A 15308-nucleotide genomic window follows, 5' to 3' on the forward strand; every position below is an offset into this window, starting at 1 on the left:
TTTTTTAACTGGTTTTTCCATCTAGACCCAGAGTTTGACTTATTTCCACAGTTCTTCCCTGTTATCACATAATTATTCCTGACATCCGAGCTTGGCATATTGTATGCTCTGAAATGTTCCAGTTAAGCCAAATGTACATATTTGTGGTTAAGTTTTATTATTGTCATTACAAATCACACATCATCATTGTTTTTTTGTTGTTTTTTTATTCATCAAGCTCAAATATTCTCAAAATCCTCAACCAAGATATTAAGGAAAAATCAGAAAACAAAAATGTTTATCAATAATGACAAACCAACATTTCGTCACAAAATATATGTTTTTACTGAGTGACGGCCTAATTTACAATAAATGTGCATCTTTTAAACAAATTCTTATTTGTGATTGTTTGACATATATATATTTTTATTTATTTATTATTGAATCAGAGAAAATGTATTTATTTATATTTTTTAAATGTTACAAGTTACTTTACATGCAGTAAAAATTCTGTGGCGATATTGATGGTGGTCGTGATAATAACCAACCAAATTATTTACATTTATGGATTAATATGTATTTCATAATGTAGGTGTGATATCTATTAAAAAAACAAACAAAAAAAGTATTTTAGATGGAAAATGAGAAGCATATCTCATATCTACATCACATTTTATTATCAAACAACTAATTTGAACATCATTTTGTGATTTACACAGATTCTAAATACCAACATCTGACTGCTCTTCTTATGCAATCACAGATGCAAACATTGACATCAAATGAGCATGAAGCTAATTTTTTCTGAAACTAGTCTTTCTATCAGTTTCTTTTTCCTTTGACTCACATAATGAATCGAATTGCTCACACATATAACCGAATGCTCTCGTACACATTCATGCATTTCTTCCAGTCTGTTCTAAATCTTGTTGGTGAATTGTAAATACACAGACATATACTCACTTTTATTTGACAGTATATGGGAATATCAGACATGCCTGTGGGATCCATCAAATGAGACTTTAAATCAGAATGTTGCTGTCTGTGCCAGGAGACTCTCAGCTCTTCCATCATCACATCAAACCTCCAAATCCACACACAAATACTTCAGTGACCACAGAATCAAGGTTTTACTGTCCCCTGGGCTAAACCCGTGGGCTTGAGCTGAACACAAGCTGAGCTTTAGTCCATCAGCCGGGAGAAAACACTCGGATCTGGACAGATTTACAGCAGAGAAATGATCTTAGATCCTGTTATATGTGTTCTGATGCTTCATTCAGAATTATCTGAAAATACTTCACTGAAGAAATCACTGAACTGTTGTGCCATGCAGGGTTTCTACACAAGAATATGCATCTTATTCACTAATTATCTGCAATCCTGTTTAACATGTATTGAGATATGTTTATTTTATCGTTTATTTAAATTTAAATGAGCCTTCTTATATTTCTTATAGTTCTTATATTTTTGTTGTTTTTAAATGTATATAGTTTTTATTTATATTTATTTCAGTTCTAGTTATATTAGCACATTAATTCAAACTAAATGGAAATGAGACATGTTGCTTTGCCAACTAGCTTAAATAAAATAAGTTTAACTTTTGTTTGTATTTTATTTCAGTTAACATTTATTTTAGTTCAGGGTTTTAATTTTTCAATTTTTTTTTTTTTTTAGTTATAGTTAACGATAGTTAAAGGGGTCATATGACGTTGCTAAAAAGAAGATTATTTGGTGTATTTGGTGTAATGCAATGTGTTTGTGGTTTAAGGTTCAAAAAACATTATTTTTTACATACTGTACATTAGTGTTGCTCCTCTATGCCCTGCCTTTCTGAAACACGTCGATTTTTACAAAGCTCATCGTTCTGAGAAGCGAGACATGCTCTGATTGCCCAGCTATTGAGTGCGTTGTGATTGACCGAATACCTCAAGCGTGAGATGGAAATATATTGGGATGCCGTGTCCTGGCAAGACAACACAAACACAACAAAACCCGTTATAAACGAGGCATTTGTTGCATCCTGTGGGGACATAATTACTGATTATAATGGCTTATACTGTCTTTTTACAAAACATTACCATGTCTGCATTTGTGATTGGAGAAACGACAAACAACAAGCACTACTCTTCACGGCTTAAAACTCGCGTTTGAATCATCAGTGCCAAATTCTTTAAATAAGAAAACGTACTTACAGGCTATGAGTCAGAAGCGCCAGAATGTCCTTGTAAAGTTGGAATTGTCCCACTTTATAGAAACAGCCTTTGAGCAAGCCAGCATTGTAGACTACTCTCCCAGGTTCAGGAAATAGTCCTTCGTAAAATGCGCTGCACACACTCCAATATTTGGGTTGAACTGTTCTGGAACAGTGTTGTAAATACAGCTCAACCACTGATTTCTAGTTGTCCTCTTTTGGAAGCCCAAACAAAGTAGTTTCACTTTCACAACTAAATACAGCGTCTCCAGGACATGGCGCCAGCGGCAGCAAGAATGATAGTTCCGCCTTCTTTCTTTGCGTATACATTTGGGCGTTGTTTTTCAAATCTTCCCACACTGAGACATAGACACATGGGGGCATGTTTAAATGAGCCGTTTTAGGCGTGGTTGAATCTTAACTTTGGTTTTAAGACTTTAGTCTTTGCAACTTCAGGGATCTTATCTATGCACAAACAGCTTGTAACACTCCAAAGTGAAAGGAAAACTTGAAATCGCATCATATCAATCAGTATAAAAGAATAGCATTCAATCAGTTAAAAGAATAGTTTTCACTAGTATTTAGTTATGTAATGCAAAATTAGAATAGGAAAATCTAGCAGAATATGACTCTTTTACATACTGAGAGTGAATGGTTACCCAGGTCAAGCTTTTAAAATGACACTATAAAAGCAGTCCACTTGTGGACTATATTCCAAATACTCTAGTTTGTCACAGATTTCATATCTCATTCACATGGTGTATCAATACATCATGCCAGGTGTGATGTCATTTGTCAATTTTTGCTGCCAAATGTAATTTTTTGTACGTTTTCTTAAATTCCCTGTGTAACAAATAACTTGCAGGACTGATTTTTCTCTTAATTTCTGCTTAAAGAGCATGTAGTTGTTATTTTACTGATTGTCTCCTCTCTCATTTTTCAGCATTCAGTCGTGCACCAGTACCGATGGCAGTTGTTCGGCGGGAGCTGTCCTGTGAAAGTTACCCGATCGAGCTACGCTGTCCCGGGACGGACGTCATCATGATCGAGAGTGCAAATTACGGCCGAACCGATGACAAAATCTGTGACGCCGACCCTGCTCAGATGGAGAACACGCGCTGTTATTTACCTGATGCGTACAAGATCATGAGCCAGAGGTGAGATGCACAAACACAATTAAACCAGAAACTTACTTTATACACTACCAGTTAGTGTTGTTTTTGGCGGCCTGTTTTAATTTTAGTTTTAGTCTAGTCTTTGTGTGAAGCTGTCATTTTACTTTTTATTCGTTTTAGTCACGTTCATACTCTTTTTAGTCTAGTCTAGTTTTAGTCAACGAAAATGTATGACTATTTTCGTCTAGTTTTCGTCAATGAAAATTGTATTTTAGTCTCTTTTTAGTAATACAATTCTATTTAACCCAGTCAATATAGTATAAGTACCTAGTAGTATAGACGAAACCAGCATTTTCTTTTAGCCAAATCCATTTCAAACATTTTACAACATTTATTTTACCAACCAAACATGTTAGAAGTACACACACACACACATCTCTCAAAGACGAACCCCGGCCGGTCGGCCATCGGTCCCTTTCTCTGTGTCAGACTTAACTTTGTTGTCGTCTTCAAAATACCTGAAGTGAGACACCGGAAACAGAAATACTGCAAAATAATAATAATAACGCAACTAAACGAGACAAAATAACATTATAACATTTCGTTTCGTCTCGTTTTAGTCAATGAAAATGAAGAGACATTGTAGCATAGTTTTTATTTTGTAAACCACATTTAGTCTCGTTTTTATTCGTCAACAATATTGCATTATACACTTAGTTATCGTCATCGTCACATGACCAGCATTTACGTTTAGTCTCGTCACGTTTTCGTCACGTGATAAAGGTTCGTTGACGACGATATTTAGTCATAATTTTCGTTGGCGAAAGCAACACTACTACCAGTCAAGAGTTTGTAATAATTTAGATGTTTAAGTTTTTTTTATGCTTACCTGTATTTATTTGATCAAAAATGATGCTGAAAATTCAGCTTTGATCACAGAAATAAATTACATGTTACAATATATTCGTATAGAAGACATCTGTTTTATATTGTAATAATATTTTCAAAGGTTTAAAGTTTCACAATCAAAAAAATGATTTTTTTTATAGTGGTTTTAATTAGGGCTGTGTGATTTGGGGAAAATATCTAATTGCGATTTTTAAAAAAATATTTTTGACAGATATTGCGATTTGATCTGCGATTTTAAATTTGCTAAGTCAAGCTTCAGCTCAATATTATCAATAATGTGCAGCACAGTATGAGTATCATTACCCCGCTGAAAACAAACAAACAATAGAAACCATCACAGAAATTCTTATAGTTTCCATAAAAACTTTTTGTTTTGGGCATTATTCTAATAGGAATTACTCTTGTTCTATTGGTTGCCATCTGCTAGATTACATCCCACCAATAGAATGCATCAAATACAAGTAGACACCATTATAGTTTACATTAAAACCAGTAAAATTCCCATTACAACCCTTAAATCCATTAAAATTTCTATTGTGTTTTGGGAGGGGTTCTACTGTTTTTTTCTGCAGGGAAGATTATAATGGTATTACTACTTTTACAGAATTACTGAATTTCACAGGAAAGATTTGTTTATTTTTTATAAATAAAGAACTGTATTTCTTTAGTCAATTATTAAAGTATTGCATGTTACATGGGCTGATTTATTCATTTTTAAGTATTTGGGATTTTAAGAACAAGTGGGAAATGTTCTGAATGTTTAATTTCATCCCAGTGAAATTGGCAAGCAGTTAGACTTAATTTACATTCGTTTTAAACGTGGAGCCAGGCATGAGTGGACACCGGTTGCGCGTGTGCGTCAGGCCTCGTCCATATTGCCAGATGCGCTCTTGAGAGACTTGCGGAGCAGAACCGGGTGCGAGACAGTGAGTATATAAGAGCATTATGAGACAGGCTGCGTGTAAACGACTCGTCCGTGAGACACGGGCTGAGTGTGCGGTCTTGTGAAATAGCAAACATGCATTATAAACTTATTTCAAATTAATCTGTTGGAGAATTAAAATGTGTAGGATAATGTTCATGTAGCCTACTAATAAAAACATCTAAAAATGTATCTTTTATTCTCCAATACTGAAAGCAGAACCGATAAGGGAGCTCTTGATATGCGTTGTGACGCAGCTCTTGCAAATGACCTTTTGTGTTCATTGTCTGTTATTTCGAAGCTGTAGTTACATATGTTTTTCTTTAGTTTTAATTTGCCTAACTTTCGATCTGACCCTTTTTAAATGGTGGGCGTTTACGCAGTTGGCTAGAGCAGTGGTGATCGGGGAGAATGGAAGTGCTTTCACTCTATTGGTTAGTAAGATTGTCACTCAAGGCTGGCAGTCATGCATATGCTCTGGAACAGATTTGATTGCGATTCGATTTCGATTAATCACTCAGCCCTAGTTTTGATCGAATAAATGCAGTCACTGGTGATCAGAAGAGATTTTCTAAAAAACATTTTAAAAAATCTTAATTTTTTCCATACTTTTGACCTGTATTGTACATGCAAACAAACACAATTCTGATTAGTTTTATGCTGCGTAGAGTTTTGAAAGTGCAGGTTTTGTGTAGGTTTACTGTATGTGTTTGTACTTCCGTAGAGTGTGTGTCAAATCTTTTGGGCCTAGTGTGTGTGAATTAAGGCTTTCTGTTTCTGTGTGCTACTTATTTAGCTTGCACTTTCTTAACCAGCAACGTATCACAGTACAATTACGACAGGGAACATCCCCCCTGAGCAGTCTGGGTTTGAGCACAGTGATGTAGGTAATAAGATATAGGATATCTTAGCAATCCTTAGGTCCATGAATCAAGCCTTCAGGGGTTTGAACCAGCAACCTTTGGATTAGCTGTCGCTGCACCGCATGCTGTGTGTGTGATACACTGATGCAGATTTGGCTTATTAAAGCCTGCTGTGCTGCTCTGTCTTTTGGCTGCCGTTTTGCTGGCCCTCCCTATCATTTTCCTCAGCATTTCTTGCAGCCTGACACTCATCACACCTCAGCGGAGTGGAAAGAGTCAGATAGACCGGGATCAGAGCATAGTGTGTCTGTAATTGTTCCTGTGTGTATTCTCCATTTTGTTGCTGAAATAAATTAAAGCAGCTGCTGAGCAACACAGCATGATAACAAACAGTAACCGTGTCCATCTAGTGCAGAACAATGACATTATTCTCTACAGCAAACCCCAAACCTCATGCACATAATCATGTTAAGTGTGGGGAATTTGAATAGAGAAGATTTCAGTAGAGGGTCTGATAGAGTTAGAATGGGTGTTGCAGAGTTTGATTAGGGTGTCATAGAGTTTTGGTAATGTTGTAGGGGTTCATTAGAAAATAATACAGTTTGTTAAAGTTCCAGTAGAATGTTCCAAGCAGAGTTTTAGTAATGTGTGTCACATAGAGTAGTATACGTATATCATGAAGAGTTACAGTAGAATTTGTCAAGTTGAGTTTCAGTAAAATGTCACATATAGTTCAGCAGAATGTGTCACAGAGTCTCAGTAGAGGGTCATGTTGAATTTTAGTAGTATTTATCACAGTAGCATGTGTCAAATAATTTTTTCAGAATGTCACATAGAGTTTCAGTAGAATATATAATGTAGAGTTTTAATAGAATGTGTCAGATTTAGTAGAATGTGTCATGTAGAGTTTCAGTAGAATGTGTCACAGTTTCAGTAGTTGGTCACACAGCGTTTTAGTAGAATGTGTCACATAAGAGTTTTACTAAAATATGGCTTGTAGAGTGTCAGTAGAATATGTCACGAAGAGTTTCAGTAGAATGTGTCTGTAACACAGTTTGTTGATCGGGAAGGAGGAGGCGGGAACCGGCAAACATTTAAAGAATTTAATAACAGAATAAACAAACACAAAAGTAAAGCGGCAGCCCCTCACGGACGACTGCCGCACTCAAAACACAAAATAAAGTCCAGGCCTGGTCTTCTCTCGTCTTCCACTGTCGTCACTCCTCCTTTTATCCTTCCGGAGCTCCTCCGTGGGACTCAAGACCGGTGAGTGGTGCAGGTGTCGCTCATTATCATTAACTCCACCGGCATCGCTCCGTTCCCAAGGCTCTCGGCCCCGCCCCACTCACTACATACATCCATCGCCCCTCGCGGGCCGGGGGGTACCCTCGAGACTGCGTTCTACCCCCCCACCCCGGGGGGCCCGTCAGGGCGGCCACGGCGTACCTGGGGGTAAGGACAGACGAGGTGAGAGAAAAGGAGATGGAAGGATGAGGAGAGACAAAGACGAGAGAGAGGAGAGAGAAGAAAGAAAAAAAATCGGTCCGGTTCCCAGACACACTGCTGGTTGGTCCTCACTCGCGGTGCCATGCGATGGTACTGGACCTCTTTGGTGGACGGCTCGACGCTGCGCCTCCTGGCGGACGGCGAAGGCTCCTCCGGTCGAGGGCAGCCGGCAGCGAGTCCCCCATTCCCTGCTCCTCCCCAACATGGCGGATGGCAGCAGGCTACGGCCTCCTGGCGAATGGCGCCGACTCCTCCACTCCCTCTCGGACGCCAGCCGCCCCTCCTCGACCCAGGAGCACGGCAGCGAGTCTTCCGTCCCACCTGATCTTACATTGCTCCAGCACCACCGCTGCCTCGGGCAGCCAGCGGCTGCCCCCGCTACTCCCTGCTGCCCGATCTCCTCAGCACCGCGATCCCCCTCAGCAGCGAGGGCTCTCTGACAGCGTGTCCCTCCTTCCTCCTGGGTGTCCGCACCAATGTAACACTGTTCATAGATCGGGAAGAAGGAGGCGGGAACCGGCAAACATTTAAAGACAATTTAATAAATAAAATAAACACAAAAGTAAAGCGGCAGCCCCTCACGGATGACTACCACACACAAAATAAAGTCCAGGCCTGGTCCTCTCTCGTCTTCCACTGTCGTCACTCCTCCTTTTATCCTTCTGGAGCTCCTCTGTGGGACTCGAGACCGGTGAGTGGTGCAGGTGTCGCTCATTATCATTAACTCCACCGGCCTCGCTCCGTTCCCACGGCTCTCGGCCCCGCCCCACTCACTACAGTGTCATGTAGAGTTTCAGTAGAATGTCATGAAGAGATTAAGTAGAGTATGTCATATGGAGTTTCAGTAGAATATGTCATGTAGATTTTCAGAAGAATGCATCACATGGAGTTACAAAAGAATGTGTCATGTAGAATTTAAGTAGAATTTGTCATGTAGAGTTTCAGTAGAATATGTCATATGGAGTCTCAGTAGTATGCATCATGTGGAGTTTCAGTAGAATATGTCATGTAGAGTTTCTGTAGAATATGTCGTAAGTTTCAATAGAATGTGCCATATAGAGTCTCGGTAGAATATATTATGTAGAGTTTCAGTAAAATGTGTCACATAGAGTTTCAGTAGAATGTCTCATGTAGAGTTTCAGTAGAATGTGTCATGTTAAGTATAGTGATACATTCAACAAATCTAGTGAATATCAAGGGTAACAAATCACAAAGCTTATTGCTTGTTAAAATCAACTAATTGAAATTGTCAACCCAGCCTTAGTGAAGCGCGTGTTGAGTTGTTGAGGGGAATCCTGTTGCGTGAGCTGCTCTTCTGTGTCTCCAGCCTCATTAACATGTGCAGAGATGAGAGGAGGCAAAGCTCTCCTCCAGAGACGAAACAAACTCAAACGCTTCCATCCCACTTACCCTTTAAGCCTATTAGACAGAAGACAAGAGGAAAATCCAAACAGAGAAAGAGAGAGAGAGAAAGCACATATCAAATCTGTCATACTTTCATTTCACATACAAGAACACCTTAAAATATGAAGAGTTATCAGTGAAATGCCAGTGAAAAACTACTTAAAACCTACTTTAAAATATATTATAATGGGTGAAGGGTATTAGTATAAGGGTATTATCATAAAATAAACAATATATTTTATCATTTGTATATTTATAATTTTGTCATGCAATGCAATATTTTATTTTTCTATATTTTTTGTTATATTTTGTGATATTGCCTTTATAAATATTCATTACACATTTCTACATTTTGTCATGCAATATATTTTATTGTTTTCTATATTTTCTGCTATTGCTTTTGCAGTTATAAAATTTGTCATACGGTATTTCTAAATTGTTTTATACAATATTTCTAAATTGTGTCATTCATTTTCCGCTATGCTTGCACAGTTCTAAATTTTGTTATGCCAATACTGAACTGAATTGAATTGTTGTAAAATGCAGCAGCTTGCGTCGCGTGTTTCTCAGACCAGACACACTCACTCACTCACATGTCAGGTCTGGTGTCCTCTATAGGGCTGCTTTTGTCTCTCTGTTTGTCTGTTTATTGTCAAGCGCTTAAGATCGGAGTTTCCAGGGTTTACGTAACAAACCGCATTCTGAGGGCAGCGTTACTGTCCAGTGAAATTTAAAAATTTGCAAATAAGATTCTGCCCACATCTGTGTCGTATTATTTTCTCTTTGTCTGTGGTTGTGTGCTCTGTGTCTGGCAGAGGTCCTCGAGATCTGAATGCACATGGCTCTTGCTCGAGTAATCTGATAGCTCAATTCGGAAGCGCTACTCTTCATTGTATGGAATTCTGCCCTCGTGGGAATAGATCTGCTTTTTCCGGGGCCGCAAGCCACCTGTCTGCTCGCTGGTGCGGCTTCATCTCACGAGCACACACAGATAATATCCAGAGGCAATAGCCATTTAAAAATTAAATAAATAAGAAAAGCCTTTAGACCCTTTTTTTAAATAAATAAATAAATATATTTTTAAATAAAAATATTTATTTTTACAAATATTAGTTTTTTTTTTTTTTTTTTTTTAAAGACCCTAAATAAGCTTTTTTTTAAATGATCTGTGAGCACAGAGCTGAAATATTTCAGGCGCAGCATCACATAAAACACAGTTTGCCGAGAAACTCTGAAAGGCTGATAGATTTATATGCAGGTGTTTGAGATATCATTGAGTGATTCTTCACAGCTTAGAAGATGCGTGTGTGTGTGTGTGTGTGTGAGTGTGAGTGTGTGTTGAATGCTGCAGTGAATTGCATCAGCCATGATTTAAGTTGCTGAGGGAGGAAAGGTTTGCTATGAATATGATCTCGGTCTTCACTTATGAAATGAAGGCATTGTTGAATTTAAAGAAAACAGATTTCCATCTAAGAATACTGGAAATCAAATATAAAAATAAATTGTTCTGTCATCTTTTGGTAAGTTAATCCTTAAAGTCTCGGAACTGGTCAGTAGTTTTTTGTTGAGTTGTGAGCCGAAAATGGCTTGCTGGTCATCATTTTAGCATAGTTTTTATTAATATTTTTTATTTAATTTTTGCATGTTTATATTTTCTGTTTTCATTTTATTGTTATTTTGTTCTTGAAATTAAAGTCATTTTGTTCTGTTTTTTGGCATCTATATAGTTTGTAGTTATTTGTATTTCAGTTTTAGTTATTTTTGTACACCGGTTAAACTAAATGAAAATTAGAAGTGCTGCTGTTTTTATATTATTATATTATATTTTATTTCATTTAATGTTTATTTTTATTCATGTGACAATTTTTATTATTTATTTATGCACAGTTTATTGCAAGTAATAGATTGCTATACTAACCATCTAATTGTGCACAGTTAGGCTAACAAAACAGACTTTTAACTAAAAAAGAAAATGCAGTGGTGTGCATCAAACTTTTTGGCATGGTGAAACACTATAGTGCTGTTTCTCCTTCAGCTTCATCAGCGATATAGACAGAGATGTGTTTGGTTCCTCAGTCTGAACACATCAGGAAACGCAGTTACAGACCTTAAACAAGCATTAGATCAGCTCTGTCTCACAGATGTGCTCGAGGTGTCAGGTACTTGACAGGGTACTTGCCTTTGAACACACTTCATTCACCTGATCTCAACAAACACGATGATCTGTCACCGTCTGTGAGGATCCAGATGTGCAGATATTCTGACATATGTTTAAAACCCTCATGAATGACGACCACAGGTTTCTTTCCTGTAACGTTTTACTTCTGGTCTGGCAAGCAGCATTTTGTCAATACATTCAGCAGTACTTTAACCATATTTCAAAGACAAAGTTATTTTAATGAAATTGCATCTAAAATGTAATTAAGTCCAACTTAAGTGTCAAAAATACTCTAAAGTTCTACTAATTGCATTTAATTATAATGGATTTTCATTTTCAGGTGTCCAAAAATATTACATTAATTTCACACGTCAGTATATTCTTTTAAACCATATTTATGATTTTAAAATATATTTATGATTTTTTTTTTTTTATAATTCAGGGGGAGGGATGTTCTCATTCAGAGCAGTTAATTGGACAAAAAGTTGTAAAAGCCCCCAAGTATGAGATGATGGCATGACTAATTTGTGTTTCCAGAAAAGAAAAAAAAAAACTACATAAATCTGTAGAGCAGTTAATGGTTAAATTGGTCAATTTTTAGGTGTGCATTACCAGATTGACGACTTTAACTGACGTGAACCGACAGTCACAAAACTCTTGTTTTTATTTCATGGGATCAGAGTGAGACAGATAATGATTTCTCTGCATCATTGAATGTTTATGTTCTTTGGAAGGAAAGCGGCTGAGAGGGAAATGCACAGATTTAGATTACAAATACATCTCCCTTCATCCTCCAAATCCCTCGCTGTGTTCACCTGTGCCGATACGGACATGACTTTTATATGCTTGTACAATCTCAGACAGGATTTTCACACAAAACTCCTAAAACTCAAAGGTTTGTGTGCTGTGAAGAAGCACAATTCTATGATTGTCCTCAACTACAAACAAACAGCATCAAATGCTATGCTCAAAAACACAGTCACAGAAGTCTTGTGTATTTGGATATTTTTAAATAGAACTTTACAGGAATTATCTGAAATTAGGGAAAAGGGAAGTGGTGTGTGGCCAAGTATGGTGACACATACTCAGAATTTGTACTCTGCATTTAACCCATCCAAGTGTACACACAGTAGTGAACACACACCTGGAGCAGTGGGCAGCCATTGCTGCGGCGCCTGGGGAGCAGTCGGGGGTTTGGTGCCTTGCTCAAGGGTCTCACCTCAGTCGTGGTATTGAGGGAGGAGAGAGTGTTAGTTATTCACTCCCCCACCTACAATCCCTGCCTGAACTGAGACTCAAACCCATGCCCTTCAGGTTACAAGTCCAACGCTCTATCCATTAGGCCACGAATGCCCAATAAAATGTTTGCGCTAAAGCGTTGGATCATTTGCAAACAGTTGTTTTGTTTTTTTTAAGAGTAGCTTATAGTCAAATCTTTTTGGTCAAAAGTCCTACTCTACATACTGTAACTGTATATCCATCCATCCATCCATCCATCCATCCATCCATCCATCCATCCATCCATCCATCCATCCATCCATCCATCCATCCATCCATCCATCCATCCATCCATCCATCCATCCATCCATCCATCCATCCATCCATCCATCCATCCATCCATCCATCCATCCATCCATTATGTTGCATGCACAACAGTTTGTACAAATCACACCTGGTTAGGACAGGTTGTCGAAGATAACAATATTACAACTGTTTTTGGTGTAAGAAACTTAAACTAGCATTATAAGTTGATCATAGGGACTAAAACATGTTGCTAGAGTTATATCTGGTTATTAGAGTCGAAAAAATCAATTCCAATTCTGGATTCTGATATTAAAGGACAGGAATCGCATGCTTGTTATAAAATTACACGTATTGATTCAGTAGTGATCGAGTAGATTAAATCACCTTTTGAAAGTAATTTGACACTTCAAATAAAATGTTGTTAGGCCAGTAGGTGGCGACAAGTGACTGTTTAAAAATGTGTCTTTGAATCATTCATTCAAGAGATTAATTCAATCATTTGCTGATTCATCCAGTAACGAAACAACTAAAGTCTTTGAGTCATTGAATCATTCATTAATGCATTACATGTTATTTTGTTTTTCTTAAGAATAGTGAGAGACCATTACCTATATTTAAATAAATAAAGAAATACATTATCAATTTATCCAGAATCACGCAGCTCTATTTTGCACACAAGCAGCTCTTAAACGTGTTCTGCTGATTTTTGTTTATGGTATTCAACTGCAATTAAATGTGGTGCAAAAAGAGACATAGAATATGCTTGATATCTGAATGTTTGACTTCTTTTTTTTTTTAACCAACATTTGAATCGAAACTGGGAATTGATAAGAATCGGAATAAGAATCGATAAAATTCAAACAATATCCAACTCTACTGGCTATCAAGTTGCTGCTTCACGAAAGACACAGAAGTGCAGTGGAAGCTGTATTAGACTGTTTCTGTATCGAGTATCTGTGTTGTCTTCATTATCCTACAGGAGGGAAAGAAAACATACACACACACACACACACACACACACACACACACACGGGTCGAGTGGAGTTTTATCTGTACAGAATAAACAAGTCACTACAGTAATATAAGCACTCAAATGTTGTGTTATTACCTCTGGAGTTTAAGCCCTATTCCCTGAACACACAAACACACACTGCCCATATCTCTATTTTATCCCGAGTGCATGTAAAAGCTTTTTTCCTGTGTTTTTTCTTCCTCTTAAGAGGTGCAGGCACGGAGTGCTAGAAACCCTGTTGTTTTTTGTCAGGATTATTAAAAGTTCAAGCAATGCCAGATTCCTGTCCTCATCCGCTTCCCGGGAAAATATTTCCATCATATTGGATATGTATGTGTTTATTTGTTTTTGTAAAATCTTCTTTCTCAGACTAGTCTTTTTGTGCCAGATCAGTAGTCGATTTGGCATGCACTTAGTGTGGAGTGTCCTTGTCAATAATCATTAAAAACATGCTGAAGTTTGAATTTAACATGACTGCCAGAGGCCAATAATGTAACGAACGGCCTGTTTTAATAAAACAGCTGAAATTTGTGAATGGAATTGGCTATTTTGATGGCTTACTATAAAAATGGTTATAATTTGAACTTTATTTCACTAATAGATTGAGATTTTTTTAAGCACCAAATATTGAAAATATTTGTATATTAGAATAATTTCTGAAGGACCATGTGACACTGAAGACTGGAGTAATGATGCTGAAAATTCAGCTTTGATCACAGAAATCAATTACATTTTGTGATTAACATAGAAAACTAACCTGGTCTCATAAAAATACATACCACTGTGCACTTTCTGTGCGACACTGTACCTTACTGCACGTTTCACCGCAGTTTCAAAGAGAAATGTCCATTGAGTGGCGCTAAAACAAAGGTTAAATACGTGAACCCTGGCACGTTTTTATTATGTTGATATAGGTACATATTGCTGTGTTTTTATTACGTTGCTCCCGGTACGTACTGCAGCGGTTCAGAATTCAAATATCCGGGGTCTGTCCCTAAAAGTTAATGCTCTATCGTGTTGGAAATATGCCCTACACCAAACCCAACCCTAAAGTCAAGTCAAGTCACCTTTATTTATATAGTGCTTTTAACAATACAGATTGTGTCAAAACACTTAACGGTATCAAATTGTAGGATAGAGTGTCAGTAATGTATAAAAATAAGATTAAACACTCAATTTTCAGTTAAGGCATTTCGTTATTGAGTTCAGCGATGTCATTGTCTAGATCAGTTTAGTTTAAATAGTATCTGCAAAATCAAAGACATTAAGTGTCCCCAACTGAGCAAGCCAGAGGCGACAGTGACTCCCTCTGTGACAGAATGGAGAAAAAAAAACCTTGGGAGAAACCAGGCTCAGTCGGGGGTCCAGTTCTCCTCTGGCCAGGAGATAATTGTTTATTTATTGTTTACTTATTGTTTTAATTCAAATTTTAAATGTATAAATGTATTTATTTATATTTTATATTGTTGCAATTTCTAATAATAATAGTATTATGTAGTTAGGTATTTTATTATATTTTTAGTTATTTTCTTTTCTTTTTAGTTTTATTATATTGAAGTTGAGGTCTTCACTGGGGATATGTCCCCGGGGCTCATACAGGTGTCCCGGCCTCCGCCGATGATCACATCATCTCCCGGCGCCGATCCACCATCTGATCCGGACACGGACTGAGAAACAGAATAAGAAAGAAACAGACAAATATTAGCATAGATGCCATTCTTCTTA

General features: G+C 37.4%; 1 protein-coding gene across 1 annotated transcript in view; it reads left to right on the plus strand.

The window, feature by feature from the left end:
- The window catches only part of LOC306868823 (adhesion G protein-coupled receptor L3-like), a gene marked incomplete at its 5' end in the record, with an annotated part of 222555 nt that overhangs the window by 31014 nt on the left and 176233 nt on the right, over nucleotides 1-15308 (plus strand). The window contains one exon of the mRNA XM_079415205.1: nucleotides 3114-3327. Coding sequence (XP_079271331.1) covers nucleotides 3114-3327 — 214 coding nt within the window. The remainder of the gene's footprint in view (nucleotides 1-3113; nucleotides 3328-15308) is intronic.

Source organism: Barbus barbus, assembly GCF_936440315.1.
Source record: "Barbus barbus genome assembly, chromosome: 1".
Taxonomy (NCBI): domain Eukaryota; kingdom Metazoa; phylum Chordata; class Actinopteri; order Cypriniformes; family Cyprinidae; genus Barbus; species Barbus barbus.